Source organism: Epithele typhae, assembly GCF_022376455.1.
Source record: "Epithele typhae strain CBS 203.58 chromosome Unknown BXZ73scaffold_20, whole genome shotgun sequence".
NCBI lineage: Eukaryota > Fungi > Basidiomycota > Agaricomycetes > Polyporales > Epitheliaceae > Epithele > Epithele typhae.
Genome location: NW_025954211.1, coordinates 219649 through 245669, shown reverse-complemented (window position 1 = coordinate 245669; position 26021 = coordinate 219649). Strand labels below are relative to the sequence as shown.

General features: G+C 55.0%; 5 protein-coding genes across 5 annotated transcripts; 2 read left to right on the top strand and 3 right to left on the bottom strand.

The window, feature by feature from the left end:
* Window positions 1-3926: 3926 nt before the first annotated feature.
* On the bottom strand, window positions 3927-4636 carry BXZ73DRAFT_45946 (uncharacterized protein; the record flags this gene model as incomplete). Its single annotated transcript, XM_048019602.1, has 3 exons — window positions 3927-4205; window positions 4263-4406; window positions 4472-4636. 3 exons carry the CDS (start codon window positions 4634-4636, stop codon window positions 3927-3929), a joined length of 588 nt encoding a protein of 195 aa, XP_047878476.1.
* Window positions 4637-10021: 5385 nt separating this feature from the next.
* On the top strand, window positions 10022-11795 carry BXZ73DRAFT_77118 (uncharacterized protein; the record flags this gene model as incomplete). The annotated part of the gene is made up of 8 exons (XM_048022594.1): window positions 10022-10187; window positions 10248-10470; window positions 10538-10667; window positions 10727-10902; window positions 11300-11396; window positions 11475-11581; window positions 11611-11718; window positions 11756-11795. The coding sequence occupies 8 exons, from the start codon at window positions 10022-10024 to the stop codon at window positions 11793-11795; spliced, it is 1047 nt and encodes a 348-aa protein (XP_047878475.1).
* Window positions 11796-14860: 3065 nt separating this feature from the next.
* On the top strand, window positions 14861-15451 carry BXZ73DRAFT_45877 (uncharacterized protein; the record flags this gene model as incomplete). The annotated part of the gene is made up of 1 exon (XM_048019592.1): window positions 14861-15451. One exon carries the CDS (start codon window positions 14861-14863, stop codon window positions 15449-15451), a length of 591 nt encoding a protein of 196 aa, XP_047878474.1.
* Window positions 15452-21345: 5894 nt separating this feature from the next.
* On the bottom strand, window positions 21346-22998 carry BXZ73DRAFT_46154 (uncharacterized protein; the record flags this gene model as incomplete). Its single annotated transcript, XM_048019641.1, has 7 exons — window positions 21346-21801; window positions 21969-22150; window positions 22207-22353; window positions 22395-22470; window positions 22530-22691; window positions 22757-22875; window positions 22941-22998. The coding sequence occupies 7 exons, from the start codon at window positions 22996-22998 to the stop codon at window positions 21346-21348; spliced, it is 1200 nt and encodes a 399-aa protein (XP_047878473.1).
* A 1478-nt stretch (window positions 22999-24476) lies between these two features.
* On the bottom strand, window positions 24477-25817 carry BXZ73DRAFT_100853 (uncharacterized protein; the record flags this gene model as incomplete). Its single annotated transcript, XM_048014705.1, has 5 exons — window positions 24477-24707; window positions 24834-25162; window positions 25225-25300; window positions 25361-25644; window positions 25745-25817. The coding sequence occupies 5 exons, from the start codon at window positions 25815-25817 to the stop codon at window positions 24477-24479; spliced, it is 993 nt and encodes a 330-aa protein (XP_047878472.1).
* Window positions 25818-26021: the final 204 nt, after the last annotated feature.

Genomic DNA, 26021 nt, shown 5'->3' with positions numbered 1-26021 from the left:
CTCTATGTAACCTTGTCTCTTCGTCTGATGCTCGTTTCTGATTCTTCACACTGCAATGAGGCCACGCTCAAAAATTCGGTGTTTTATGATCTGCACTACGGAGTATCAGTGACTCTGTTGTTTGGTAATACACTCCCATACTGGAGGGTATCTCAGAGGTTTTCATAGAATATGGCAATCACAATCCCCACTTCCCGGTGGCGTCCCAAACGACGTGACTTCGGCATCTGTGTGACGTTGTCGCCAAACATAGCACACTTATTCAATAACAGGAGATCATTCGGGACGCGTAAAAGACCGATCCGAGTACTTTTTCTGTCCGCAACTCATCGGTTATCTAACAGTTGGATAAACGCAACCTCAACGCCGTTCGACAGCACCATCTAAAATTGCAGGTGCTAGTCAGATCGTTACTTTTGGAAGGGTATTGTATCCGCTGACCTTCACACCCCCGAATCCAGCAGTTCTCCGGCACTGGAAGCTCTGCCATATCTTCCTCAGTGAGGTTGCTCTCTGAAAGAAGCCGGCATGAGTAAACGCACAACATGGAACCCATAAGCATACTCCTACCCTGAGGAGCCGCTACAACACCAGGGCTGATAACTGCAAGAATAATAGCGGCCGCGAATAGAAGACCGACGGGCTTGAGAGCGAAAAACTGCATCCTGGGCTGGGTGGGGTGGGTGGTGACTGGAACATCGGGTGAAAGTGGACGTTTATATCCCGCTGCCTCTACCCATTGACACTTTCATAGCCAGTGCGTCTGACCGTTGCTGTCATAGAATATGATAGTACCACTGCAGTATATGGACACGCGGAACTTGATACCACGCGCTCAGACTCATGGTGTGGAGACAGACGAGAATAGCCTCAGCCTTTGCCACAAGAAGCAAAAAAAGCAAACAAGAGGCCCCAAAAAGTCATGTACATTCTTCACGCACCGGGGCTAATGCCTCCGGATAGAACACCTTATTCGCCTCCTTCTAGGAATAGCCCCCTTTGTGTAAGGCGGCTCGGCCAGTTACGCCCCGACTGTGAATGCCATCAACAAAGCCGTGTGCTGCACGCGAGATGGCGATGTCAAGAACACTCCGAAAGCGCATCGGACCCCTTCGTCGTACGACCGGCCTCCGCTCACACGGTATCCATGTCCACGGGAGCGCCATCGAAGACGAGTCCGTGTGGGGCAGCGGGCCCTTCTCCCCTCTAGCCTCCGGCTGCGTCGGAGACGCTACAAAGACTGGATACGGGTGCGGACCCTCGACGACCGATCACCAGTCTATGCCCGCGCGCCCAGCACGTACCATCACAGCCAGATTCAGGAAGAGCGCGCGATGGAAAGGAGTGTTGCAAAGTAAAGAGGACGGACGCACACGAGCCACGATAAAACGCGGAGAGAGAATATGCTGGGGTCGTTGTTGAGCGCGACCGGAAGGATGTATGTGATGCTGGCTAGCGTGGTCAACGCCGAGATCGCCGCAGTGTCAGCGTACGGTGGTGACGGCCACGGAAGCTCGCGACTGCCAGCGAAGGGGATGCAGTTGGCAGTGAGTGTGGTGGCTAGGAAGTTAAAGACGGTGGTGCTTGACGCGTAGACCACGGTCCGACGAAGCTCGCCGCGCTGCACACCACCGAATAAGGAATGTTGAAGGCTCGTCCTAGTGCACCCCGGCCTACAAACGTCCCTCCGACGTCAGCGAAAGCACTCGCCTCCCAACGGAGTCCATGCTCATAAAGTGGCTTGCCTCGGGGAGACGCAAGATGCGCACCTCGAGCATCCCCTCCACCTTCTCCCCCCATTTCCTTCCATATGCTCCACTCGCACCAAACCATCTCCCACAAAGACCCCTCGCACCACACGTAGCGCACCTCGACCGCCGGCCACCCGCTCGCGTCGGCCGTCTCGAGCGCCGCCTCGCGCTGCGCAGTCAGCACCCCACAGTCGACGCCCGTGTTGGCGTTGAAGAGCAGCTGGTCGGAGCCCCCCGGGGACAACATAGAGAGCGCTCGCGGCCTCCTCGGGTGAGCGTGAGGAGCGCGGGCGTGTCCAGCCATGGTACGCGCTTCTGCAGGGTAGCCTCGGTGTTGTCGCGAGCGAAGTAGCCGCTAAACCAGCGCAGGGCGACCGTAGGGTCCGTGGCAGGATCGAAGAAGGCAGGGTCCAGGGTTGGGTTGTAGTTGTCGGGGCTGTCGGGAGAGGGGTAGGAAGTTCGGGATAACCCGCTGCAGCAGCAACTCCGCTGATCCCTCAGTAGCTGATTCAAACTCCGCGCCAAACAGGCTCATCGCCAGTTCGAACCCGCTTTGGGCCCTACATTTTTCCTTTGCGTTCAAACGCTAAAAACTTGTATCTGGCTACAATAATCTCTCTCAACGATATTTTGCTCGCCAAATCTGTGCTGTCTAGTCAGAGGACGCTGTTTTTGAAGCAGTAAAGGCATTGAGGCATCGCTCAGGTTCGTCCCAATGCACCTGAATACATGCCAGCTCACTCGGGATATCTTCTGACCGCCAGACTTAGAAAGTGATTCGCGCCAGGAAGACGCAGAACCTTCAATTTCCGCATCTTCTTACCCTGCGTCTGCGCCTCCCGCATCTTCCACCACATCCGGGTCATCTCCCAAACAGAACGGTCGCACCAGCTAGCATGTACCGCACTTCCACATCCCTCTGCGCGCTGGTCACCATCTCGTCCCCGCCCCCATCCAGCGGCGACGCGACCTCCTCAGGAATATACAGTGCCGTGTTCTTCAGCTGCTAGTACAGCCCCAACTGAATGCCCGCCAGCAGCAGCCCGTCGGAGCCCGACGGTTCCCCGGGTCCGGGATACAGCGCTCTTCGTCCGTGAGGGTCGACAAGGCAGGCACCGAGGTCGCCAGCGGCGTACGCCTCTCGATCGCGTCCGCCGAGTCGCCGTGCTGGGAGTACCAGCTGACCCACATCGCGAACGCGCGCGTCGCGTCGCTGCCCAGCGACGCGTCCTACAGCGGGTTGTACGGCATGCAGTGATACGGGCCGTCTTTCGCCCGCGCGAAGGGAGGAGCGAAGGAACAGGGGGGAGACGAGGGGACGCACAGCACAAGACCACCCTGCGGACGTACCGGTCGACCTCGACGTCGTTCACCGGGAACTTCCCGACGTGGGCGAGGAGCGCGGTCATCCACGCGGACGCGAACGACCTGTCGGCGAGGAAGATCTCGCCCGCATTGCGCGCCGCGCGTGTCGGCGACGGGGCGCTGTTGCTCGCGATGAAGTACGCGAGGAGGGCGCGCACCTCGCGCGCGCGGTAGCGGTCTCTTGAGGATGGATGGCGGCCGAGCCATGGCCAGCTAGGCCGAACGCTGACCGTCTACGTTCGCCGCTCTTTCGTCTTTCCACCATCATCGCTCTTCGCCCTCAGATACAAATCGGGCTAAGCTTCCGACAGCCGACGAACTCGCGTTCCACCCGCCCAACTCTCCCTCCAAGTCTTTACACACATGGTCAATAAACATAAGAGGCACAGAGTACATGCACACAACGCTACATGAGCAAGGTCCACACAGCAACTACGGGCGAAAGCACGCAGTGCCAGAACGCGCGTCCCCGATCGTCCACAAGATGCACGCTTTACGCTCGGCGTAGCATCAGTAATTTTTCACACGTCTGCTGGGCACTGTCCGTCTGTCACAGTGACGGACAGTGCCCCGCAGACGAGCAGTTGACAGATGGACAGTAAATCTGAGCAGACGAGCAGTCGACCCCTAAGCCTCCTTCCACAGTTGCGCAGACGGGACAGACGGAGCAGTTCGTCAGCCGGTCTGGTTGGTGCACTCGGACAGAAATTAATGTGAGTGGGGATGGATTAATCGCATTATTAAGATACTGTAGGCGAAATTGCGACGATAGATTCGTAGTATCGAAATGTCCCATTCCTGCGGTTACGGCTACTTGCGAATGGGGGAATGAGTGCGCTGGCGACGGTACATGGGGTTGATAGGAATGGTGTCGTCCTCATCCTGCCCATCATCACCCTCAACTCCCGCGAGCTCGTCCGCTGCCTCAACAAGCCGGTCAAACGACTCGGACATTTCGAGCAGGTCTGCGACTGCTGTGCGCATCCACTTCGTCGTCAGAGAGCTGGCCTTGACCTTTGAGAAAGCAGGCATCGCCGTGCCTTTCCCGTTTGGGGACTGTAAAGAGTGATACCTGAATGCTCGCTCGATCTAAAAGGCATATTTCAGCGAACGATAAGAGAGCGAGAAAGAGACCAAGCAACATACAGCAGCCAGTGCCAGTGCGAGAGCTCCAACTGGGTATGGGCGATCCTCCCTGCGAGGCCAGAGCGCACCCTTGGTCCAGGACGCGTGGTGTTCCATGGTGGCGAGCACGAAGGACGACTGCATGAACTCCTTCGCTTTGTTATTCTGCGATGATATCGAGTGAGAGTTTCGTTAGAGCGAACTCAGTGGTACGAATGGAATATACATACATTTTCGATGTCCGGATCTCCATACAGCATTGCTCCGCCAGGCAACAACGCTGCATCAAGCCACGCGCGAAGTCCTCCGTCCGAGCGTTCGTACTTGCTGAGCCACGCGTCAGCACGGAGGTCCTCGATAGCTGTCTCGACCGATGCGACCGCAATCTCTTGCATCTTGCTCCGATAGTCGTAGACGTGCTGACGAGACTGTTTAACCGGAAATAGTGAGATTAGGGGATAGTAGAATAGTTGGAGTTGATTTGGACGACACTTACCGTCGTGAATACAGCAGATTCCGTTGTGAGATCCGGTTCACCATGAGCCGGGAACACCTGATTATAGAAATCTTGCACGAGTCCGAGGAGGGTCCAAGCTTCGCCGCCATCCGTGACGCCCGAGATGGTGTCCCATGGCGAGGTCAGCTGTCCGATGAACTCGATAACAGAGGGCATGATGACCTCTCTAACAACCGTCTGCTTGAGGAGTGTTTCGCCGCCAAGGCCGCGAGATACCGGTGCCTTGTTGGCCTTCTTGCGGGTGTCAGACGCCGCTGGCAGTGACGGCCGTGCCTTCATCAGTAACTTCCAAATTCCCTGAAGCCCTGAAGCCCTGGATTTCAGGGATTCAGGGGAACGGGGACCATGCAGGGCGCACAGGGCACCTCAGGGATCCAGGGCGCCCAGCGCGCGCAGGGCTTCAGACCGCCGGGCGTGGGCATCAAAAATGAGGCTACGGTCATCTCCGTGCTTGTCATCCCTGCCGTCCCTTCCATGGGTGTACTAGTTGATTATCAGAGATGAAATATATTTAATGTATTCTACTACAACATGGGGATATCGCGTCATGGTGGTTGGAGGTGGAAGAGGGCGCCGTGGACATGGAGGAGGGTGACGCGGACGGAGGGCGATGCGGGTGGATGCGCGCGAGGCGCGCGCAGCACGTAGGAGGGTGGCGTGGAGGCGAGCGACTTGGATTGGACTTGCGAGTGGATGCTGGCGAAGGAGCATCTTCGATAACGCTCTTCGTCTCGAGCCGGCGGCCTGTAGTAGTATGAGCGCGACTCCACGACCCAAGTGCATTTGACGAGGACGATGTTGGGGTCTCGGACGACCCGAGAGTGGCGCTCTTGGAACGTTTTGCGGCAGGTGTGGTATGGTCTGCTGGCGTGGAGCGCATCAATGCCCGTGCGTTCTGAGCAAGCGTCGCGGTCCTTGCAGAGTAGGCGTTGGTCATCTGATGTGGTGTCTGCGCACGAGAAATTTGTAGCTCTTTACTCGTCGGAGTGGGCGTCTGCGGAGCGGTCCGATGAGCGAAGGCCATCGATGGTTTGAACTTCCTGTAGTTCTTGAGCGGCTTGCTGAATTGCGCAGGAACTTCACTGAAGGGAAGGGGCGGACCAGTGAGGGTTGCAGAAGCACTAGCGTTATTGTGATCATAATCTAGTGTGATGTCGACATTGTCACGTGGATCGGACGGACCGGGGCCATGCTGAGCTGAGCCTTGAACGTCGATATCCTGTGCCAGTCATACGGTGAGGCTTTATTGATTCTGAGAACCACATTCAGCTCACCATGTACGAGTACTGGAGTACGTTGTGGCGTCTCTCATGCTCGTCTGCGTGATCCTGGAAGACATCCTCATCCGTGAGGCCTTGGGGAGTGAACGACTCGCCGATATCTCGGCTGCCTGAAATATCTGTTCAAACGTAGATATACTATTTGTGAGCGCGACAAGAAGATGAAATACATGCGGATGACACTTACCCGACTCAACATGACGCGGCAGATCGTCCGAAGAGATCCTCAACGCTTCTGGGATCGTAGCGAACGCCGCTTGAGAGCTGCGATGGAGCTCTCTGCGCCACGCATTCACAGAGGACGCTGTGGGAGGCTGTGACATCTGCGATGTTTCACGGCTGCATGAGAATTTAGATAGGTGTTAGAACTTAGAAATGGTGGGTAGTATGGGAAGAAACTTGGCTTACACAGAGATGCTGTTCGCTCCTGCCGGGAAGGCTGTATCCGATGCGGATGAGCTGTTGAGGTCGGGGGGAGCAGACTTCCGACGATTTGCAAGCTGCTCGTGCACATTGGTCTGACGTACAAGGCGCTGTGAAGGGCGGTTTTGCTTCTGCTTAGAAGACAGATTGAGAACGCGAATGCACCATTATTTGCTAGGCATAGAAATTGGACTCACCTTCGCGCGGGGCTCTTGAGCATGAGCTTCTCCGTCGCTGTCAGCATCGCCTTCAGCTGCATAGTGATCTTGAACACCCTCAGAGGCAGTCGTAAGTTCGTCTCGACGAGGTACAGTGTCTACAAACGAAGTCAGCAACAAAGAGGTGGCCAGAGAAGACGCTTACCGAACGCGTCACTCTGCATATGCTCATACTCCACATCCGCATCCATTATCTTTCCCAGCTCGTCGAGGTCAGCATTGTGTTTGCGCTTTCGCCCCGCTTTTGTGTCCGCGAGCGCTTTCCGTTGCTTCTTCTCGGCTTCAATCTCTTCATCGGGTCTGACCAGGCCACTGTCGTAACCAGGATGGCGATTGGCGTTCGTAGCACATGTCCTGTAGCCGTGGCTTTTCTGATTGCGAGAATGTGAGCACGGCAAGAGCACGGTGTGACACGTAAATGAGGTAAGACTCAATAGAGATAACGTACCTGGGGACTCTCTGAAATTACGGCAGGTTGTTGGCCCGCACCGGGAGCGGTGGCTGGTTGAGGAGGAGGAGGGTTTGGCGTGGCAGAGGTCGCCGCAGACTGACGAGTCTTCTTCGCTGGCGGCGTGGGCGTGGGAGCCTCGTTTTCCGATGCGAGAACTGGAAGCGCAGATGGCACTTGCGGGCCGGGAGGAGCTTCTGTGGGCGCCTTACGTTTCCCACTTGTTTTGCGACGTCCACCGCGGCCGGTCGCCATGTTGGGAGGTAGAAGTGGGATGGGATGGGATGGGAGAGATGGAGAGAGACGGTGCCAGGTCAGCCTCTCGCTTCTGGTTCTCGCTTCCTGCCAGTGCCGCCGCTTACTCGAGCTTGTCTCAGAGTGCTAGGCTTACGACTTGCTCTCCACCTCCACGTCTTCATCCAGCCCCGTTGCATTCTCCATCTCCCCCACCATACTCTCTTCTGTGACAAGGTTCGGATGCATCAGCAGCAATTTTTCCGCATTTTCCGTGCTCATGTCACAATCCTGTCAGTACATACCCATGGCACGACACTGCACGCTTTGCAATCTCGGTTTCAAGACACGTTCCGGATACAATGCGCATCGACGGACGACCCATCTTCACCCCAAGCCGAATCCTCAAAGCCCGTCCGTGTACCAGTATCACCGGCTTCTCAATGGTGTGTTCTTCTCGTCCTACAATGTGCATAATATCGAGCCAACATTGTGTCTTTATCAGCTCGTCCCTGCCTTCCGGATGGCACATTTCTCCCTCCCAACACCCCGCCCCCTCCGCACTGTGATGCCGTTGACTGGAACCCCTTCCCTGGTCGTCCATCTTTCGAGTACGCTGAACTGGTGTACGATGCGAGTCCGCAATCTGAAGAGGCGATTCTTCAGCTTCGTCAGATTCTACGCGCGCAGTTCGTTCTTGACGGCCACGAAGACTACGATCCCTTCCCTCAGAGCAAGCCCGACATAGAAGACCTCATTGATGCCATTCCATATGGCGAGGTGCCGTGGCGAACCCTTCTTGTCCGCTACCGAGGTGTTGTCGGGCCGGATTCACCCTCTTGGAAGCGTCAAATCTTCAAACTACACACACGCGACAGCCTTCGCTCAGTGGAGACTCTGGCCGGAAATCCCGAGTTCAAGGATCAGTTCGATTACGTTCCGTACGAGGAATATACCGGCCCCAACTGCCGCCGTGTTTGCAACCTTATGTCGGGGCAATGGGCATTCAATAAAGCAGTGAGTTCGCAAAGAACCACATCATCTGCGATACTGACTCGTACTTTTACAGAACGAGATCGCTGTCGACCCGAGCACGCATGGTTGCAGAGCACAGGTGATTTCCCTGGTGCATCTGTTGCGATAGCCTATCGGCAGCTACGGATGCATCTGGACGGATCTGGCGATCCGTGATGCGCGCCCGTGGAGACGCGCCTCGGTGGGCGGCAAGGACGCGTGGCGCGCATCGACGCGTGGCTGTGATGCACGCCACACGTCCCTCCCCTTCACTGTCCTTGCTCTCCTCCGCTACCCTCGCTACCCCCAGCCTCCCCGCTCTGCCCAGGCAGACGATAGCGACCATACGGTCGACTGTCGTCTGTTATTGGACTTTGGTGTCACCAGGTGACTCCTCCTTCCCTCCCCTCCCTCGACCTCAACCTCAACCTCGATCCCACTCTATACCCACCTTCCCAACCGCACTCACGACAAACACACCGCACGAGGACGTCCGTATGGACGTCCGAAGTATGGAGACGAGGATATAGGGGCCGCGGCGACGTGCCGTGTCCCTTGTTTTGGTGAGTCCTTCGCTCTGCCCTCCTGCATTCCCAACACCCACCAATTCCCCCTCCCGCCCGGCGACAACTACCACAGGCCGAGGACGTCCGCCCGGACGTACTCCTCCTCCCGGCCCTCCAAGCCGCCGTCCCCCTCCTCCGCGCCGCTGTCCTCTGCCCGGGTCTCCCGCCTGCACCGCCCTCCTCTGCGTTGCCCTCCTCTACATCGCCCACCTCTGCGTCGCCTTCCCCCTTGCCCTCCTCTGCTTGCGCACCCCTGCGCCGCCCGCCCACGCCGCCCTCCTCCGCGTCGCCATCCTCCGCCTGCGTTAACGCCCCTGTCCACACCGCGCTCCTCCGTGTCACCCTCCTCCGCCTCTGCGCTGCCCCGCGTCGCCTGCCTCCCCCGCACTGCCCTTCTCCACGCCACCCGCCTCCTCCGCGCTGCCCGCCTGCCCGCGTCGCCCTCCTGCCCCGTCCTCCGCCCGCGTGCGCGCATGTCACCCAGCTGCTCTGCGCCTCCTCCGCCTTCGCATCGCGCACCCCCGCCCGCGTCGCCCACCACCTGCTCCGCCTCGTCCCGGCCCACCGCGTCCCCCCGCGAGCCCTCCGTGTCGCTCTCCTCCGCCTTCGCGTCGCCCTCCTCCGCCTTCGCGTCGCCCGCCTCCGCGTCTCCCACGTTCACGTCGCCCACGTCGTCGTTGTCGTCCACCTCCGCCTTGTCCCGACCCTTCGCCTCGTGCTGCCCTGCTCTCCATCACCCACCTCTGCCTCTGCCTCCGCATTGTCGCGGGGCGTGGTATTACTTACTAGCGCACCTATGTAGTAGTTTACTAATAAATATATTTCTATCACTAATCATATGCAAAATGTGGTGTGCAACAAAGAGGGAGGCGAGTTCACTGTCGGAGACAGCGAGCTCAGGTGGCAGGGCCTGAGGCGCCGGTGTCCGGACATCTCGGGACAGCGTCGCACCCGGGTGCGCGAGCGCGCTTGGGGAAGGCGGTGTCGAGCTCAACCGGGCCGGCCGGCACCAGATGCATCCGCACTTGCCGATAGGCTGTCACAACGGATGCACCTGGCGAATCACTACTGTAGGGTTGCATGCTCACGCCCATCATTCTCGGAGCGGACAAGACCACGGTGTCCGTTGCCACAGGGAACCAAGAGTACCATCCCGTTTACATGTCTCTTGGTAACATACACAACACTATGCGTCGCGCCCATCGTGAGAGTGTCATCCCAGTCGCGTTCCTGCCCATTCCGAAAGGTATGTGACTCTATGATATACGGTACGTCGGTATCTATACTGAACGTCCCAATATGACAGCGCTACATGGGTGGGAGGACGACGAAGAGTTTCGACTCTTCAAGAAGAAACTCTACCACGCATGCTTGGCAGCGGTTCTTGAACCACTGCGTCCCGGCATGGAGGCTCCCGGACATGTGCTGCGCTGCCCCGATGGCCACTTCCGCAGAGCCATCTTCCAAGTTGGGCCGTTCATTGCGGATTACCCAGAGCAGGTATACCTTTCCGGTATCGTCTCCGGATGGTGTGCGAAGTGCGTTCCAGCGTTTTCTGATCTGTATGTATCATCTTCTGATACTATGTTGGCACAGGTGTTTCGCAATTCCGAACGGAAATTTCCAGAAGGGTGACCCTCGAACACACCAAGGGACGTCAAAGATGTGCGATACATATACACATGCGGAGCTGTGGGATGCGTGGGGAATCAATTCCGACATACAGGTATATTCTGTTGTATGTGGGCTCACTGTAGTTGTCGTACTGATAAGTCTTCCAATCAGCCATTCACGAAATACTTCCCTCGAGCTGATATTCACGAGCTCCTCACACCCGACCTTCTCCATCAACTAATCAAGGGGACTTTTAAAGACCATGTCGTTGCTTGGGTCATCGCCTACATCAAGCAAACAAACCCTGATGATGAAGCGAAAGCAATACTCGATGATATCGACCGAAGGTAAGCTTCGACATCTGTTACAATCAAGGGTCTCTGCGGGTGCGCACGACTCGTGCGCAGGTCGAGGGCGAGGGTGTGGCTCATGACCAGGGTACCCGACAGCGAGCCGGTCTATACCATTGCTCGCCGCGCTCAGCACACCTGGCGGGTTGCGCAGGTTGCGCGGGTCGCTGCGAGTTGGCGCTGCCCTACATGTCGTGCCCGACGCGCCCTGTGCACTCTACGCGTGCGGATCGCACATCAGGAAAAACACAACTTGCTAATTTGGTCTAAGTTGAACTAATTGCGGCCAGCGGCTCACTGCGCTCAACGTGTTCCGTTGCGAGTCGAGATGCTGCACTTCGCTGTCACCATTCTGTTCGATTTTTAAACATCTGCTAACAAGCTCGCGTTCTAGAATTGCAGCTGTGCCTCCTTTCCCTGGTCTGAGGCGCTTTCACGAGGGTTGGAAGTTCAAGCAATGGACGGGAGACGACACAAAAGCGTTAATGAGGGTACGTAGGTTGCAGTAATGCGTGCAGCTGTGTTCAGTGCTGATTGCAGGTAATAGGTCTTCTTGCCGGCAATTGTAGGGCACGTACCCAACAAGATGGTTCAATGCGTTGCGGCTCTACTCGACTTCTGCTACCTGGCACGGCGGTCGTCCACTTAAGGTCCCGGAGTTACCCCGATCAAGTCGGTCAGCCGGGACACCGCCATTTGCCGAAGGTACCGTTCACCCGGGCTCGGCCGGACTCACCCGGTTACCTCGGCAGAGTCGTCCGGCCGGACTCACCTGGTTTTCCTGGGGGAGCCGTTCGGCCGGATCCGGTTGAAGTAAGTATGGTGTATAGTATGTGTAAATATGTTGTAGGGTGTATGTAAAGCTTCAATTAGGTAGCTTGGCATTATGAAGGGCAGCTAATGGGGTATATACCGCACACTGCACAGGTAGGGCTAGGGTGTGTTACAGCACAGAACCCAGTCACTAGGTGCCAGCTGAGCCTACCCAAGGACACAGCAGCCACCTTTGTGACCTTACTATCTGACATAAGGTCTGGCACAGTGAGCAGGGTCCAATGCAAGTAGTGGACCACCGGGCTGTGGTGTGGGACCGACACACTGGGTGGCAGTACACAGATGGCCGGTAGTGATAGATGACCGTCGGCAAACAGACGGCCGGTGATGCAGCTTGAAGCGGACCGACTGTCGGCAGTGGAAGCCTCGGACCGGCCGCAGCGGAGCGCCGCCTGACGGCGGTCGTGCATAGCGCCGCCTGATGGCGGTCGTGCATAGCGCCGCCGCATCGGCGGCTGTGCACCGCCGCCCGCGCTCCGAGTGATCTGAAGTGGCCGCCCCCGACATGTTTGTATTCGTTCTCCGCCGTTATTCGTCGTAATAACGTGCAAAAGAGCGCGTTATGTGCGTATTGACGGCGCGAATAAAACGTACCATGGAACATTACGTTCTGTGCAGGCGCCGGCCCGTGACGTTATATGTAAAAATGGGGATGAGATGGAGTATGCTGACATTAACTTACATCGGATATATGTATGCATACCCAGATATTCTTCGCATCATCTGTGACTAACGAAAGAAGCAAGAAGCGTGAATAAATAGCAGAAACTCGCGAAGATATACTGTTTTGACCAAAAGTGTGGTTCACATGTAGGTGGGCTTCCATATGTTGGGATGGAGGATAGATATTGCATATCTGTAAGCTTTAACATTGATTGTAGTGTACACAGACCAGGAATCTATGTTTGTGCGCAGACAGATTAAGAATTGATGGTACAGTGCGATATGTCATTTTTCAATGACATACACAATATCGATACAACATGCGAGCTCATCACAGCACACAATAGCAGAACAGACTCGCCTTTACAGCAGCTTTCCAACGCAAAAAGAATCTCGAAATTCCGACAGGAACCCATGGAGATGTCGCACATGGGCTCAGAATGCATGCAGTGGTCAAGTCGTACCAAATCACCAAGCACACGAAGCCACATTCTGAGCACGTGTGCGACATCTCCATGGGTTCCTGTCGGAATTTCGAGATTCTTTTTGCGTTGGAAAGCTGCTGTAAAGGCGAGTCTGTTCTGCTATTGTGTGCTGTGATGAGCTCGCATGTTGTATCGATATTGTGTATGTCATTGAAAAATGACATATCGCACTGTACCATCAATTCTTAATCTGTCTGCGCACAAACATAGATTCCTGGTCTGTGTACACTACAATCAATGTTAAAGCTTACAGATATGCAATATCTATCCTCCATCCCAACATATGGAAGCCCACCTACATGTGAACCACACTTTTGGTCAAAACAGTATATCTTCGCGAGTTTCTGCTATTTATTCACGCTTCTTGCTTCTTTCGTTAGTCACAGATGATGCGAAGAATATCTGGGTATGCATACATATATCCGATGTAAGTTAATGTCAGCATACTCCATCTCATCCCCATTTTTACATATAACGTCACGGGCCGGCGCCTGCACAGAACGTAACGTTCCAGGGCACTTTTGATTCGCGCTGTTAATACGCACATAACGCGCTCTTTTGCATGTCATTAAGACCAATAACGGCGGAGAACGAATACAAACATGTCGGGGGGGCGGCCACTTCAGATCACTCGGAGCGCGGGCGGCAGTGCACAGCCGCTGATGCGCCGGCGCTATGCGCGGCCGCCATCAGCCGGCGCTCCGCTGCGGTCAGTCCGAGGCTTCCACTGCCGACAGTCGGTCCGCTTCAAGCTGCATCACTGGCCGTCTGTTTGCCGGCGGTCATCCATCTACTGCCCAGTGCCGGCCATCCATCTAATACCGGCCATCTGTTTATCGCCGGCCATCCGTCCATTGCCACCTGGTGCAGTGTCGGGCCTGCACCACTGCCTGGTGGTCTGCTGCTTGCATTGGACCCTGGTGCTCCCTGGTATGTCTGTCCTTGGACACCCACCTCCAAGTATCAGAGGTTTTGAAGGTGGCTGCTGCATGCTTGGGTAGGTTCAGCCAGACCTGGGTGACCAAGTTCTGTGCTATAACACACCACAGCACTACCTGTGTGGTGTATACTCCATAACTATCCAACCTTGAGGCCTAATTGATCATATGAAGCCTTACATACACCACACAACATGTTTTATGCATGCTACACTGTACTCACTTCGACCGGGTCCGGCCGGGCGGCTCCTCTGGGAAAACCAGGGGAGTCCGGCCGAACGACTCCCCTGGGAAAACCGGGTGAGTCCGGCCGGAAGACTCTGCCGAGGTAACCGGGTGAGTCCGGCCGAGCCCGGGTGAACGGTACCTTCGGCAAATGGCGGTGTCCCGGCTGACCGACTTTGCCGAGGAAAGCCGGGACATGCACTGGGTCGTCCCACGACTCGCATGTCCTGCACGCCATGGATGCTCTTCTAGAACGTTACCACGAGCTCCGGCAGGTCTTCGTGGAGCACGGTATTCGCCCGGACGGATTCGGCTTGCCACGCCAACATGCCCTCGTTCACTATGTCTGAGAGATCCAGCGATTCGGGTCTCCTAACGGACTATGCTCGTCAATCACTGAGTCAAAACACATCGAGGCCGTCAAGAAGCCCTGGAGAGAGTCAAATCGCCGTGACGCTCTCGATCAAATCATCCACAAGATCGCCCGCAAGGGGAAGCTCGCCGCTGCACGCTCCAAGTTTGGACGCCGCGGAATGCTCCGCGATGACGTTCTCACTGCCGCGCGCCGCGAGGCAGGCCTGCTTGATCCTGATGACGACAATCCTGAAGACGAGGAAGATCGTCGCTTCAAAGCACTCCTCGAAGCAGCCATGGATGGCGAAGTCCTCGAGGCTGAAGTCACGTTGGGAATCCGACCTAGTATGTACCTCTTGGTATTATTGTGTGCGTCACGCTCATTTCCTTGTGATAGTGTACATTGCAACTGTCGGCGAAGTTGCGGAGCGTCTCGAGCAGCCTCGATTTCTCAATATGCTGGAGACGTTTCTACTCTCTCAGCTGGACGACAACGACGACTCTTCGGACGACTCCTCTGCCTTCATACAAGAAAGTGACAGGATCCACGGATTTACCTGTGCCACGGCAGTCTTCTACGCACCGAGCGACCTAGCCACGCCTGGCGGCATGTCCAGCGAGAAGATTCGATGCACTCCGCGCTGGTGGAAAGAGCATCCGCGTTACAACACAGTGCTTGTCAGCATCGACGCGGACGGTGTTGGACTAGATGGTATGCTTGTGGCCCGTGTCCGCGCCTTCTTTTCGTTCAAATACGGCGGTAAAAAATATCCCTGTGCCTTAGTAGAGTGGTTTGAGTACTGCGAAGATCATGTCGACGATGTCACTGGTATGTGGATGGTGCAGCCAGAACTCCACGATGATGGCAATCGGGTAACCAGCATTATCTCCGTCGACTCGATAGTACGAGCTTGTCATTTGATCGGAGTGTATGGGGACGTCGACCTTCAGGCAGAGGACTTCCATTATTCGTTATCATTGGACATTTTTTCGCTGTTTTATGTTAACTGGTACATAGACTATCACGCCCACGAAGTAATATGTTAGCAAGCTTATCGACCCCCTTCCCCCTCTGTAGCCGTCGGTAACGGCGGTACGACCCCATCATGTTGCCGTCGGTAACGGCCATACGAGCTCGTACGAGCTCCGGTCGTGTAGACCGTCGGTAACGGTCGTACGAGCTCCGGTAGTGTAGCTGTCGGTAACGGTCGTACGAGCGGTGGTGGAGAAGTAATATACAATGCCAAATGTATCATTCTGGCTGTCGTTTGCGTGCTTTGAGGTCCTCTAGTGTGCTACATACGCGCAAGAACATCCCGCAGCCCCTGGGAAGCCAATACCAGGCTGATATAGCAGGGGATGCTGGTTCCGGTAGTGGCACGTCCCACTGCCTACATTGCGCCCTACTGCACCGTACGTTTCGGTAATGCGTTCGCTACGTTCCCCTGGGTCATACGAGCTCGGAACAGTCGTTTTTATCACCGTGCGTGCTGTGGTTGGAGCGGGGCATTGAAAACACTGCCCAGACTCGTACGAGCCTGTAGCCGTCTGTCACGGTCGTACGAGGCACCTCCGGTGTGCACCCGGAATATTGCGGTAATGGATTCGGCAGATGCGCGTTACTGTACCGAACGCAGCGCACTCAATTTCGTTGCGATGCATGCCATGGTTGGCCTGGGGTAACAAAAACGCTGCCCAGGCTCGTACGAGCCTGTAGCCGTCTGTCACGGTCGTACGAGGCACCTCCGGTGTGCACCTGTAATATTGCGGTAACGGATTCGGAATATGCGCGCGAGTGCACTGAACGTAACGCATCAAATTCCATTGCTGTGCATATCGTGGTTACAGAGGGAGGGTCAGAACAGTGCTCAGGCTCGTACGAGCCTGTACCCTGTCTCAGACGGTCGTACGAGTACCTCCGGGAGAGCGGACACCCGGAAATCTCGGCAATGCATGGCGTGCATTGCCGAAGGTTACCGGAACGCAGCAAACCTTATTTCGTCGCTTTGCGCACTGTAGTTAAGGTGGGAGAGTCGAAACAGTGTGCAGGCTCGTACGAGCCTGTACCCTGTGTGAGACGGTCGTACGAGTTGTTCCCTGGTGAACCTCGTTTTTTTTGGTAATGCTTTCGGTAGATGCGCACGGATACGCTGAGAATAGCGAACTCAATTTCATTGCTGTACCTGGTGTAGTTAAGGAGGTATTGTCGAAACAGTGTGCAGACTCGTACGAGTCTGTACCCCGTCTGGAACGGTCGTACGAGGTGCTCCTGGTGGGTATCAAAAATTTCCGGTAATGCATGCAATACATTGCCAGAGATCACTGGAACACAGCGCACTTTGTTTTATTGCTGTGCATGGCATGGTCAAGGTGGCGGAATTGAAACACTACAAAAGCTCGTATGAGCTTGTACTCCGTCTGAGACGGTCGTACGAGTTGTCCCCCGGTGAACCTCGTTTTTTTCGGTAATGCGTTCGGTAGATGCGCACGGGTGTGCCGAGAATAGCGCACTTGATTTTAGTGCTGTATATGCTCTGGTTGTGGCAGCGGAGTTCAAACAGTGCAAACACTTGTACAAGGTGTCCTCCAGTAAACACCCACTTTTTCCAGCAGTGCATTCATTGCTGAGATTCCGGCAGTCCCTCCATTACCGAGATTCCGGCAGTCCCTCCATTACCGAGTGTTTGGTCATCTGTGTGTATTACCACTCTCACAACCGAGGTTTTGACCACCTGTGCATATTACCGCTCTCACTGCCGAGTTTTTGATTGCCTGTATTCATTACCGAGTTTTTTGCACCCATTGCCGAGTTTTTGATCACCGGTATCAATCAGCAGTCCTCATTACCGAGTTTTTGACTGCCTGAATCCATCACCGAGTTTTTGGACACCTCCAGCCTTCAATGCCGAGTTTTTATTACTGAGGTCTGTAATCCCGGTGCTCACTGCCAGTGCTCTTGCTGACCTCTGGCCTTCAATGCTGAGGTTTGAATACCGAGATTGGTAATCCCGGTGCTCACTGTTGGTCCTCTGGCCTTCAATACCGAGTTTTTGTTACTGAGGTCGGCAATTGTGCTACCAGTGGTGCTCACTGTCTCAAACAGCGAGCTCACTGTCAGACACAGTAAGCTCAACATGTTACCCATCTCTGTATCTGTCCCTCATTTTTTTGGAATGCACCTCTGCATCACATCTGAATGTATTGCAGCACATTACAGCATATTTATATGAGTTGGTCTGCCTGTACTGAACACCTTCTACCTGAGAAGTCACCCTTCACAGCAGCATGTGTAGATGTTATTTCACCTCGCTGTTTTTTGGATCAGGGAGGAGCATGCAAGAGCTGTGGGTTTGCAAATTTGGAGGGCAGTAGCTGCAAAAGTGAGAGAACAGTGTGGTATGATATTTTAAAATGACATACCACACACAGAAATGGGATGGGAGTGTATCACATTCCGAACACCTGGATATATTTATAGACGATATTATGAATGCAATGCAGAAGAGAGCGCACAGAAATCAGGATTTCCGGTGAAGATACAAGATATGTGTGGAAAGTGGAAGTTCTGAGAAAACACGACATGCATAAGTTTATGTGCAGACATGATATCAACATGCTGTTTGCTGCATCACAATTGGGTACTATTGGGGTGCTCAGATCGGAATTTCCAAGCTTATCGGTGATGAGATGTATATGGGGCATCATATGTCATTATTTCATGACATACAGTATCCTGACACAGCATATGCTCCGATTAGCATGCGAAAACATGGAATATAACAGGGTAGAGCATAGCTATCCAACGCAGAAGAGACCTTGAAAAACGGTTGAGAATCAGTGGAGATGTGCAAGGTGAGCCAGAAGTGTGGTTTATGCTGGATGTGCTCCAACCTCGCTTTCCACTTCAACCACACTTCTGGCTCACCTTGCACATCTCCACTGATTCTCAACCGTTTTTCAAGGTCTCTTCTGCGTTGGATAGCTATGCTCTACCCTGTTATATTCCATGTTTTCGCATGCTAATCGGAGCATATGCTGTGTCAGGATACTGTATGTCATGAAATAATGACATATGATGCCCCATATACATCTCATCACCGATAAGCTTGGAAATTCCGATCTGAGCACCCCAATAGTACCCAATTGTGATGCAGCAAACAGCATGTTGATATCATGTCTGCACATAAACTTATGCATGTCGTGTTTTCTCAGAACTTCCACTTTCCACACATATCTTGTATCTTCACCGGAAATCCTGATTTCTGTGCGCTCTCTTCTGCATTGCATTCATAATATCGTCTATAAATATATCCAGGTGTTCGGAATGTGATACACTCCCATCCCATTTCTGTGTGTGGTATGTCATTTTAAAATATCATACCACACTGTTCTCTCACTTTTGCAGCTACTGCCCTCCAAATTTGCAAACCCACAGCTCTTGCATGCTCCTCCCTGATCCAAAAAACAGCGAGGTGAAATAACATCTACACATGCTGCTGTGAAGGGTGACTTCTCAGGTAGAAGGTGTTCAGTACAGGCAGACCAACTCATATAAATATGCTGTAATGTGCTGCAATACATTCAGATGTGATGCAGAGGTGCATTCCAAAAAAATGAGGGACAGATACAGAGATGGGTAACATGTTGAGCTTACTGTGTCTGACAGTGAGCTCGCTGTTTGAGACAGTGAGCACCACTGGTAGCACAATTGCCGACCTCAGTAACAAAAACTCGGTATTGAAGGCCAGAGGACCAACAGTGAGCACCGGGATTACCAATCTCGGTATTCAAACCTCAGCATTGAAGGCCAGAGGTCAGCAAGAGCACTGGCAGTGAGCACCGGGATTACAGACCTCAGTAATAAAAACTCGGCATTGAAGGCTGGAGGTGTCCAAAAACTCGGTGATGGATTCAGGCAGTCAAAAACTCGGTAATGAGGACTGCTGATTGATACCGGTGATCAAAAACTCGGCAATGGGTGCAAAAAACTCGGTAATGAATACAGGCAATCAAAAACTCGGCAGTGAGAGCGGTAATATGCACAGGTGGTCAAAACCTCGGTTGTGAGAGTGGTAATACACACAGATGACCAAACACTCGGTAATGGAGGGACTGCCGGAATCTCGGTAATGGAGGGACTGCCGGAATCTCAGCAATGAATGCACTGCTGGAAAAAGTGGGTGTTTACTGGAGGACACCTTGTACAAGTGTTTGCACTGTTTGAACTCCGCTGCCACAACCAGAGCATATACAGCACTAAAATCAAGTGCGCTATTCTCGGCACACCCGTGCGCATCTACCGAACGCATTACCGAAAAAAACGAGGTTCACCGGGGGACAACTCGTACGACCGTCTCAGACGGAGTACAAGCTCATACGAGCTTTTGTAGTGTTTCAATTCCGCCACCTTGACCATGCCATGCACAGCAATAAAACAAAGTGCGCTGTGTTCCAGTGATCTCTGGCAATGTATTGCATGCATTACCGGAAATTTTTGATACCCACCAGGAGCACCTCGTACGACCGTTCCAGACGGGGTACAGACTCGTACGAGTCTGCACACTGTTTCGACAATACCTCCTTAACTACACCAGGTACAGCAATGAAATTGAGTTCGCTATTCTCAGCGTATCCGTGCGCATCTACCGAAAGCATTACCAAAAAAAACGAGGTTCACCAGGGAACAACTCGTACGACCGTCTCACACAGGGTACAGGCTCGTACGAGCCTGCACACTGTTTCGACTCTCCCACCTTAACTACAGTGCGCAAAGCGACGAAATAAGGTTTGCTGCGTTCCGGTAACCTTCGGCAATGCACGCCATGCATTGCCGAGATTTCCGGGTGTCCGCTCTCCCGGAGGTACTCGTACGACCGTCTGAGACAGGGTACAGGCTCGTACGAGCCTGAGCACTGTTCTGACCCTCCCTCTGTAACCACGATATGCACAGCAATGGAATTTGATGCGTTACGTTCAGTGCACTCGCGCGCATATTCCGAATCCGTTACCGCAATATTACAGGTGCACACCGGAGGTGCCTCGTACGACCGTGACAGACGGCTACAGGCTCGTACGAGCCTGGGCAGCGTTTTTGTTACCCCAGGCCAACCATGGCATGCATCGCAACGAAATTGAGTGCGCTGCGTTCGGTACAGTAACGCGCATCTGCCGAATCCATTACCGCAATATTCCGGGTGCACACCGGAGGTGCCTCGTACGACCGTGACAGACGGCTACAGGCTCGTACGAGTCTGGGCAGTGTTTTCAATGCCCCGCTCCAACCACAGCACGCACGGTGATAAAAACGACTGTTCCGAGCTCGTATGACCCAGGGGAACGTAGCGAACGCATTACCGAAACGTACGGTGCAGTAGGGCGCAATGTAGGCAGTGGGACGTGCCACTACCGGAACCAGCATCCCCTGCTATATCAGCCCGGTATTGGCTTCCCAGGGGCTGTAGAATATCGTTTTCATTGTTGTTGTACCAATTACAATGTACTAGGGTATGTAGGAGAGTTGGAAAAGCACTAAGCTATCAAGGGGAACTACCTGCCCCCCACATCTCGTACGACCGTTACTGACGGCTACATTACCGGAGCTCGTACGAGCTCGTATGGCCGTTACCGACGGCAACGCGGGCACCTCGTATGGGCGTTACCGACGGGCTACAGCACTGCCACCGAGTGGCTTATCCACCGCTTCGCAGGCCATCTGTCCGTCTGGGCAACTGTTGGAGCTGTGCGCCCCCGAACTGCTTGTCTGCCCAACTGCTGAACTGTGTCCGCTGCGCGCAAATTTGACAGACGCGACAGCTGTGCCAGACGCGTGCAAAATTACTGATGAGCGTGCGTCCCAAGCATGCGCACGGGAGCCGCCCCGTCCGCCGGCTCCGCAGGGTATGTATAACCAACACGCGTCCACCACACCACGCCCACCACCTTCACGCTGCCCGCCCGGTGGCTGGCCATAGTCCGTACCCGCGATCGACCTTCTGTCCCACCGCGACGTCGAACGACGGCAGGGCAGCGGCGACGGCGACGAACGAACCCGAGTCGCGCGAGGACCCCTCGCCCCTGTCGCCGCTCTCTTCGTCCGCGCGCCGCGGCGCGGGCGTGGGCGCGGGCCTCGTGTCGAGCTTGGGATCGAGGACCGACTCGAGCGCACGGTGATGCGAGTGCGGGTCATAGTCTGAGTTGTCATCGGTGACCTGCGTGATCTCGACCTTGAGGTCTTGCATTATGTACGAGCCGTCGGTGCGGTGCGCGCCGCGGCCGCTGCTCGGCCAGGTCGTGCTCGGGTGTGTGGAAGGGTCCTTGTTGGAGGAGAGCGCGCGCCCTCCGGCGAGGCCAGTGCGGATGGTGAGCATGTAGAAAACGATGGAAATGATGGGCGAGATCTACGCGAGGAAGCGGGGAAAGGTAGGATTGGACCGTGGGCGTGGGGATGGATAATGCGGAGATTTGTTGTCGACGTGAACGTTGGATAGAGTGTGGTGTGCGACCCGCGAAGTGCAAATATAGCATAGTGAGCTCGTGGGACCGCGCTTAGACAGAAAAGACGTACCATGTCGAGGATGACGTATACTCCGGGGGATTGGACAACGAAAGTGATGAGGGCGGCGGTTATTGTCACCGAGTATATGGCCCCGCTTTCAATAATGACCCGTAAAACTGGAGTGAAGATGCTGTTGGTACGATATTGTGCTGAACGTCGTGCGATGGTCCAGATGCGGGCGGCAAGAAGGACTGTTTAGGGCGATGTGAGACGAGCACCGCAGACCGCAAGTCGAAACGATACCTACGAGTGGAAGATAAATTTGTTGCTAACGTCAGAGCATACAGTGCGGTGATCCAGCGACCTGTCTCGGCGGCGAAGACGTCGTTCTTGTGCTGGCCAGCGGTTGCAAGCGCCCAGTTCAAGCCTATCGACGTTGCTGAAGATGGGACAACTTTTAGTCAAAACGCTTGGCACCTTCGCGTTAGAGCATACCAAAAAGACCTCCCCATCCGAGACAAGGAACAATAATAACCCATATTCTGTGCCATACTATGTAGGTGCGGTAGATCTGCAGCACCTCATAAATCAGGATTGATTGCAGGCATCGCAAAGTTTGGGACAGCTTACCACAACGGCATCGAGAATGAGGGTTTGCACGTTATAGAGGCAGCTTTTAACTACAAACGTCGTTTCGGAGACTTCAGCGAAGAAGGCATTGCTGCCTCCAGGGAACGTTGGACCAACTGTGAGCAAGCCGATGTACAATCTGCCGATGTTGCATCCCATTTCCTATCCAACTTCGACTCAGAAAGGGTTTTATATGGTGCGGCAGGGAAAAGGTGACGGAGACTCACCGCCGTGGAAAAGAAGAGTAGAGCAACGCCGGCCGCGACCATCCACCAGTTTACCCGCCGCTTCTTCCTGTCGCGCAGCATGATCCACATCGCGAGCATGAACATGAACACCGAGTATCCTGCGCGCGGAAGCCAAGGTCAGGATATGATGCTTCCATGACATTACTCCTGTGATGGAGCGTACCGTAGAGGATGGCCTCGATCGTCGTCGAGATGACTCCGGCGGCCGACAAGGTGAGCATGTTGGCCGTTCGACCTGCGGGGTTGTGGCGACGCTGTCTTCGCTATCTGTTGGGAAGACGATCGACCAGGCGGCGGAATAAAACGACTCTGAAACCGAAGCCTGTACTGGATGAGAGGAATGGTGAGGGTGTGCGACTCATTGGAGGTTGTGCGAGCTTTGAACTTATAAGAGCGGGAACGGATCGGAGAGGTGATTGATGGCCACTAAACGTTCTGTATAGCACTTATGAGGACAGCATGTATGGAAGCAAATGTGGTGTGCACAATCGGAAGAGGTCTGGGGGTCCACCCACGGTTGTCTGTTACTAGTACGTACGCCGCGTTTACGCACCACGTTCCGAGGAGCCTTCGTATCCGCAGCGAATAATGTCCACAAAGCATGCACAACTGTTCTATAGAAGCTGATATACTCATGTCGCAGAAACGGGTGAAGCTAGTATGCCTTGTGTGGAGTCCAAGAATCCATTCGGGGGTTTGGCGCGATTTGTATCTTTCTCCAGGAAGGCCTGCCGGCTTTCATAACTGCCCGGCTTTCTCACAGTGGAAGACGTTTAGGATCACGCGACCGCAGCTTTCGTCACCTCCAGCAACGTTAACGCCTCCATCTAACCTTGTTGCATCATCTAGCTGTTTTTATCAAGAAGTGATGGTGTACATACAGACGCGTTGTGGAGCTCACGAGTAAGGTGGGCGGTAGTCGTCCCGGACCACCTATCCGCGGTAAAGTCGACAACCGTCATTCACAGCGCTGTCAGTGCACGAATCGCGTACGGGATACAAAACGGAGGCGCACCACCATATGATGCTCCGACGAAGCTCGGCACGCTGGCCGCCACCAAATAAGGAACGTTGACGACTCAAGCCGGCGAGGTAGTAGTCCATCTCTCGAGGATAGTAGTCGGCATGGAATGAGCAGAGATATCTGCGCGGGAGGTTTTCGAAGACTCACTTCATATGTTCATCCTTTTTCGTCAATGAGCTTGAAGACCCTCGCTCCTAGCCTAACTAGTGTCGTACCCTGATGCCATGTGAGATGGTTCTGTATGTGTGTAGGTCGTCGTGTCCTAGACAACAAGGTGGTTCGGGAGATGACATGGCGGTCAAGAGAAGAAGTCGAGGCCGTCTCTATGCGCACCAACGACACCGCGAGTTCGAACCCGGGTCGGGACGTCTATTTCATCCACCGCGGGAGTTATCTGCGTCGTTATAGAATTGCTCAAGAACTCCATTACAGTACAGCAACGTAGCACAGCGGGTCGTAAGCGATGGTATAGCAGAACACGGCGTGTCCCATGTAAAGGGCGGCGCCGTGCGCGTGTTCGTGATCCCTCAGCCAGCGCGCTCCTCGGCCGGAACCCCCGGGGCCCGACTTCACCCACAGAACCAAAGATGATAGCCAATAACGATACCCCCGACACCATCGGGCCATGACCACGCGCCCGCACAACACGCCCACGCGCATTGTCGAGAGCGCAAGCTAGACCTCCTCGAAGACGTGCTCGCTGCTGCCCTTTGACGCGACGGACGTAAGGTTCGTCTCCGCCCGCCTCGGCGCCTGCTTCTTCTCGTGGTCCACGGACGACTCCGCGCCGATCTGCGTCGTCGACCGGCCCGTGAACTCGAGCTTCGTGCCGACCATGGACGACTTCTCGCGCGTCCACGCGCGCCCGGACATGACCCGGAGCACGATCAGCTGCGGCGCGAGGCACTGCGGAACGAGAAGAGGCGAGTCAGCGGATCGTCATAGGTGTGCGGGCGCGGGCGGGAACGGATGCCTCGGAGGCCGAGCTAGGGACGCAGGAGACGCAAGATGAGTGAGGAAGAGGAGACTCACCGTGCACATGACGTAGATGCTCAGGAAGAAGATGTTGAGCTCGCTGTTGATCGCAAAGGAGACGAGATACGCGATGCCGGTGAGCGTCGAGAGCGCGCTCGACTCGATCATGATCGATACCGCGCCGGTGTACGCCGCGCCGACGTCGGAGCCCATCGCGGCCGCATAGCGCTTGCCGACGACGTACACGCGCCCGGCGACGAGACTGGTGTTGATGATGTTGAGTGAGATGATGCAGGACGTGTAGGCAACCCCGAGCTTCTGTGCGATGCCGAGGAAGTAGTTTCCGTGCGGGACTCCGGCTTCGATAAGCTGCGCGACGCCGAGGCCTGCGCACAGGGATTGAGAAAGTTAGGGAAGATGAACGCGTGATTATGGAGAAGACACGTACAGAGGGAGGCGAAGTAGAGGAAACAGGGGAAGATGATGACGCGGATATCATCCCACACAACATACGCACGGTAGATCTGGAGAATAGCGAATCTTCAAGTCAATCACGGCACCTGAGGCAGAAGTACAGTACGCACCATAAGCCCGTCGGCGAGCAGGTTGAGCGTGATACTGGCCGCGGTACCGAAGGTCTGGTACCATACGCTCGCAAAGTCGTTGAGGTAAGCGTCCATACCTCCAGGATAATCCGCGTTCACAATCCACATCTCCTCCCCGAAGACAGCCTCGGTCGCGACGAAGACAGTGTTGAGGCACAGACAGGCGGTGGAGAAGATGAGGAACCACTTGTCCGACGGCGCGTGCTTGTGCTTGCGATCAAGCACCACTCGGACGGTCATAAAGTAGAGCACGAGCTCCATGCCTACAAGCGTCCCAACATCGCGTGAGCTTCACCCAGATGTAGACTGGTCCGGGAACCCGGGGAGTGGGGATAGGGCAAGATGAAGCGTGGGGCGACGTACCATAGAGGATAGCGTTGAAGTTATTCCCCACGTAGAACCCATTTTGAAAGACAGGTATGGCGGTGGAGGTCATGACGGGTTCTGAGTGGTCGTCGCGGACGCTCGGAGGACGGGGATGAGAGCGTCGCGGAGGATGGGCGGAGGGAAGGCACCTGGAGATGAACCGGAGGGGCTTGCCGCGACTTATACAGACTGCGCCCACGTCCCGCGCTTCGTGATGCAGGCACATGGAGAACTCGGCGTGAAAGAGGACATACGCCGACACCGTGGCGCCAGC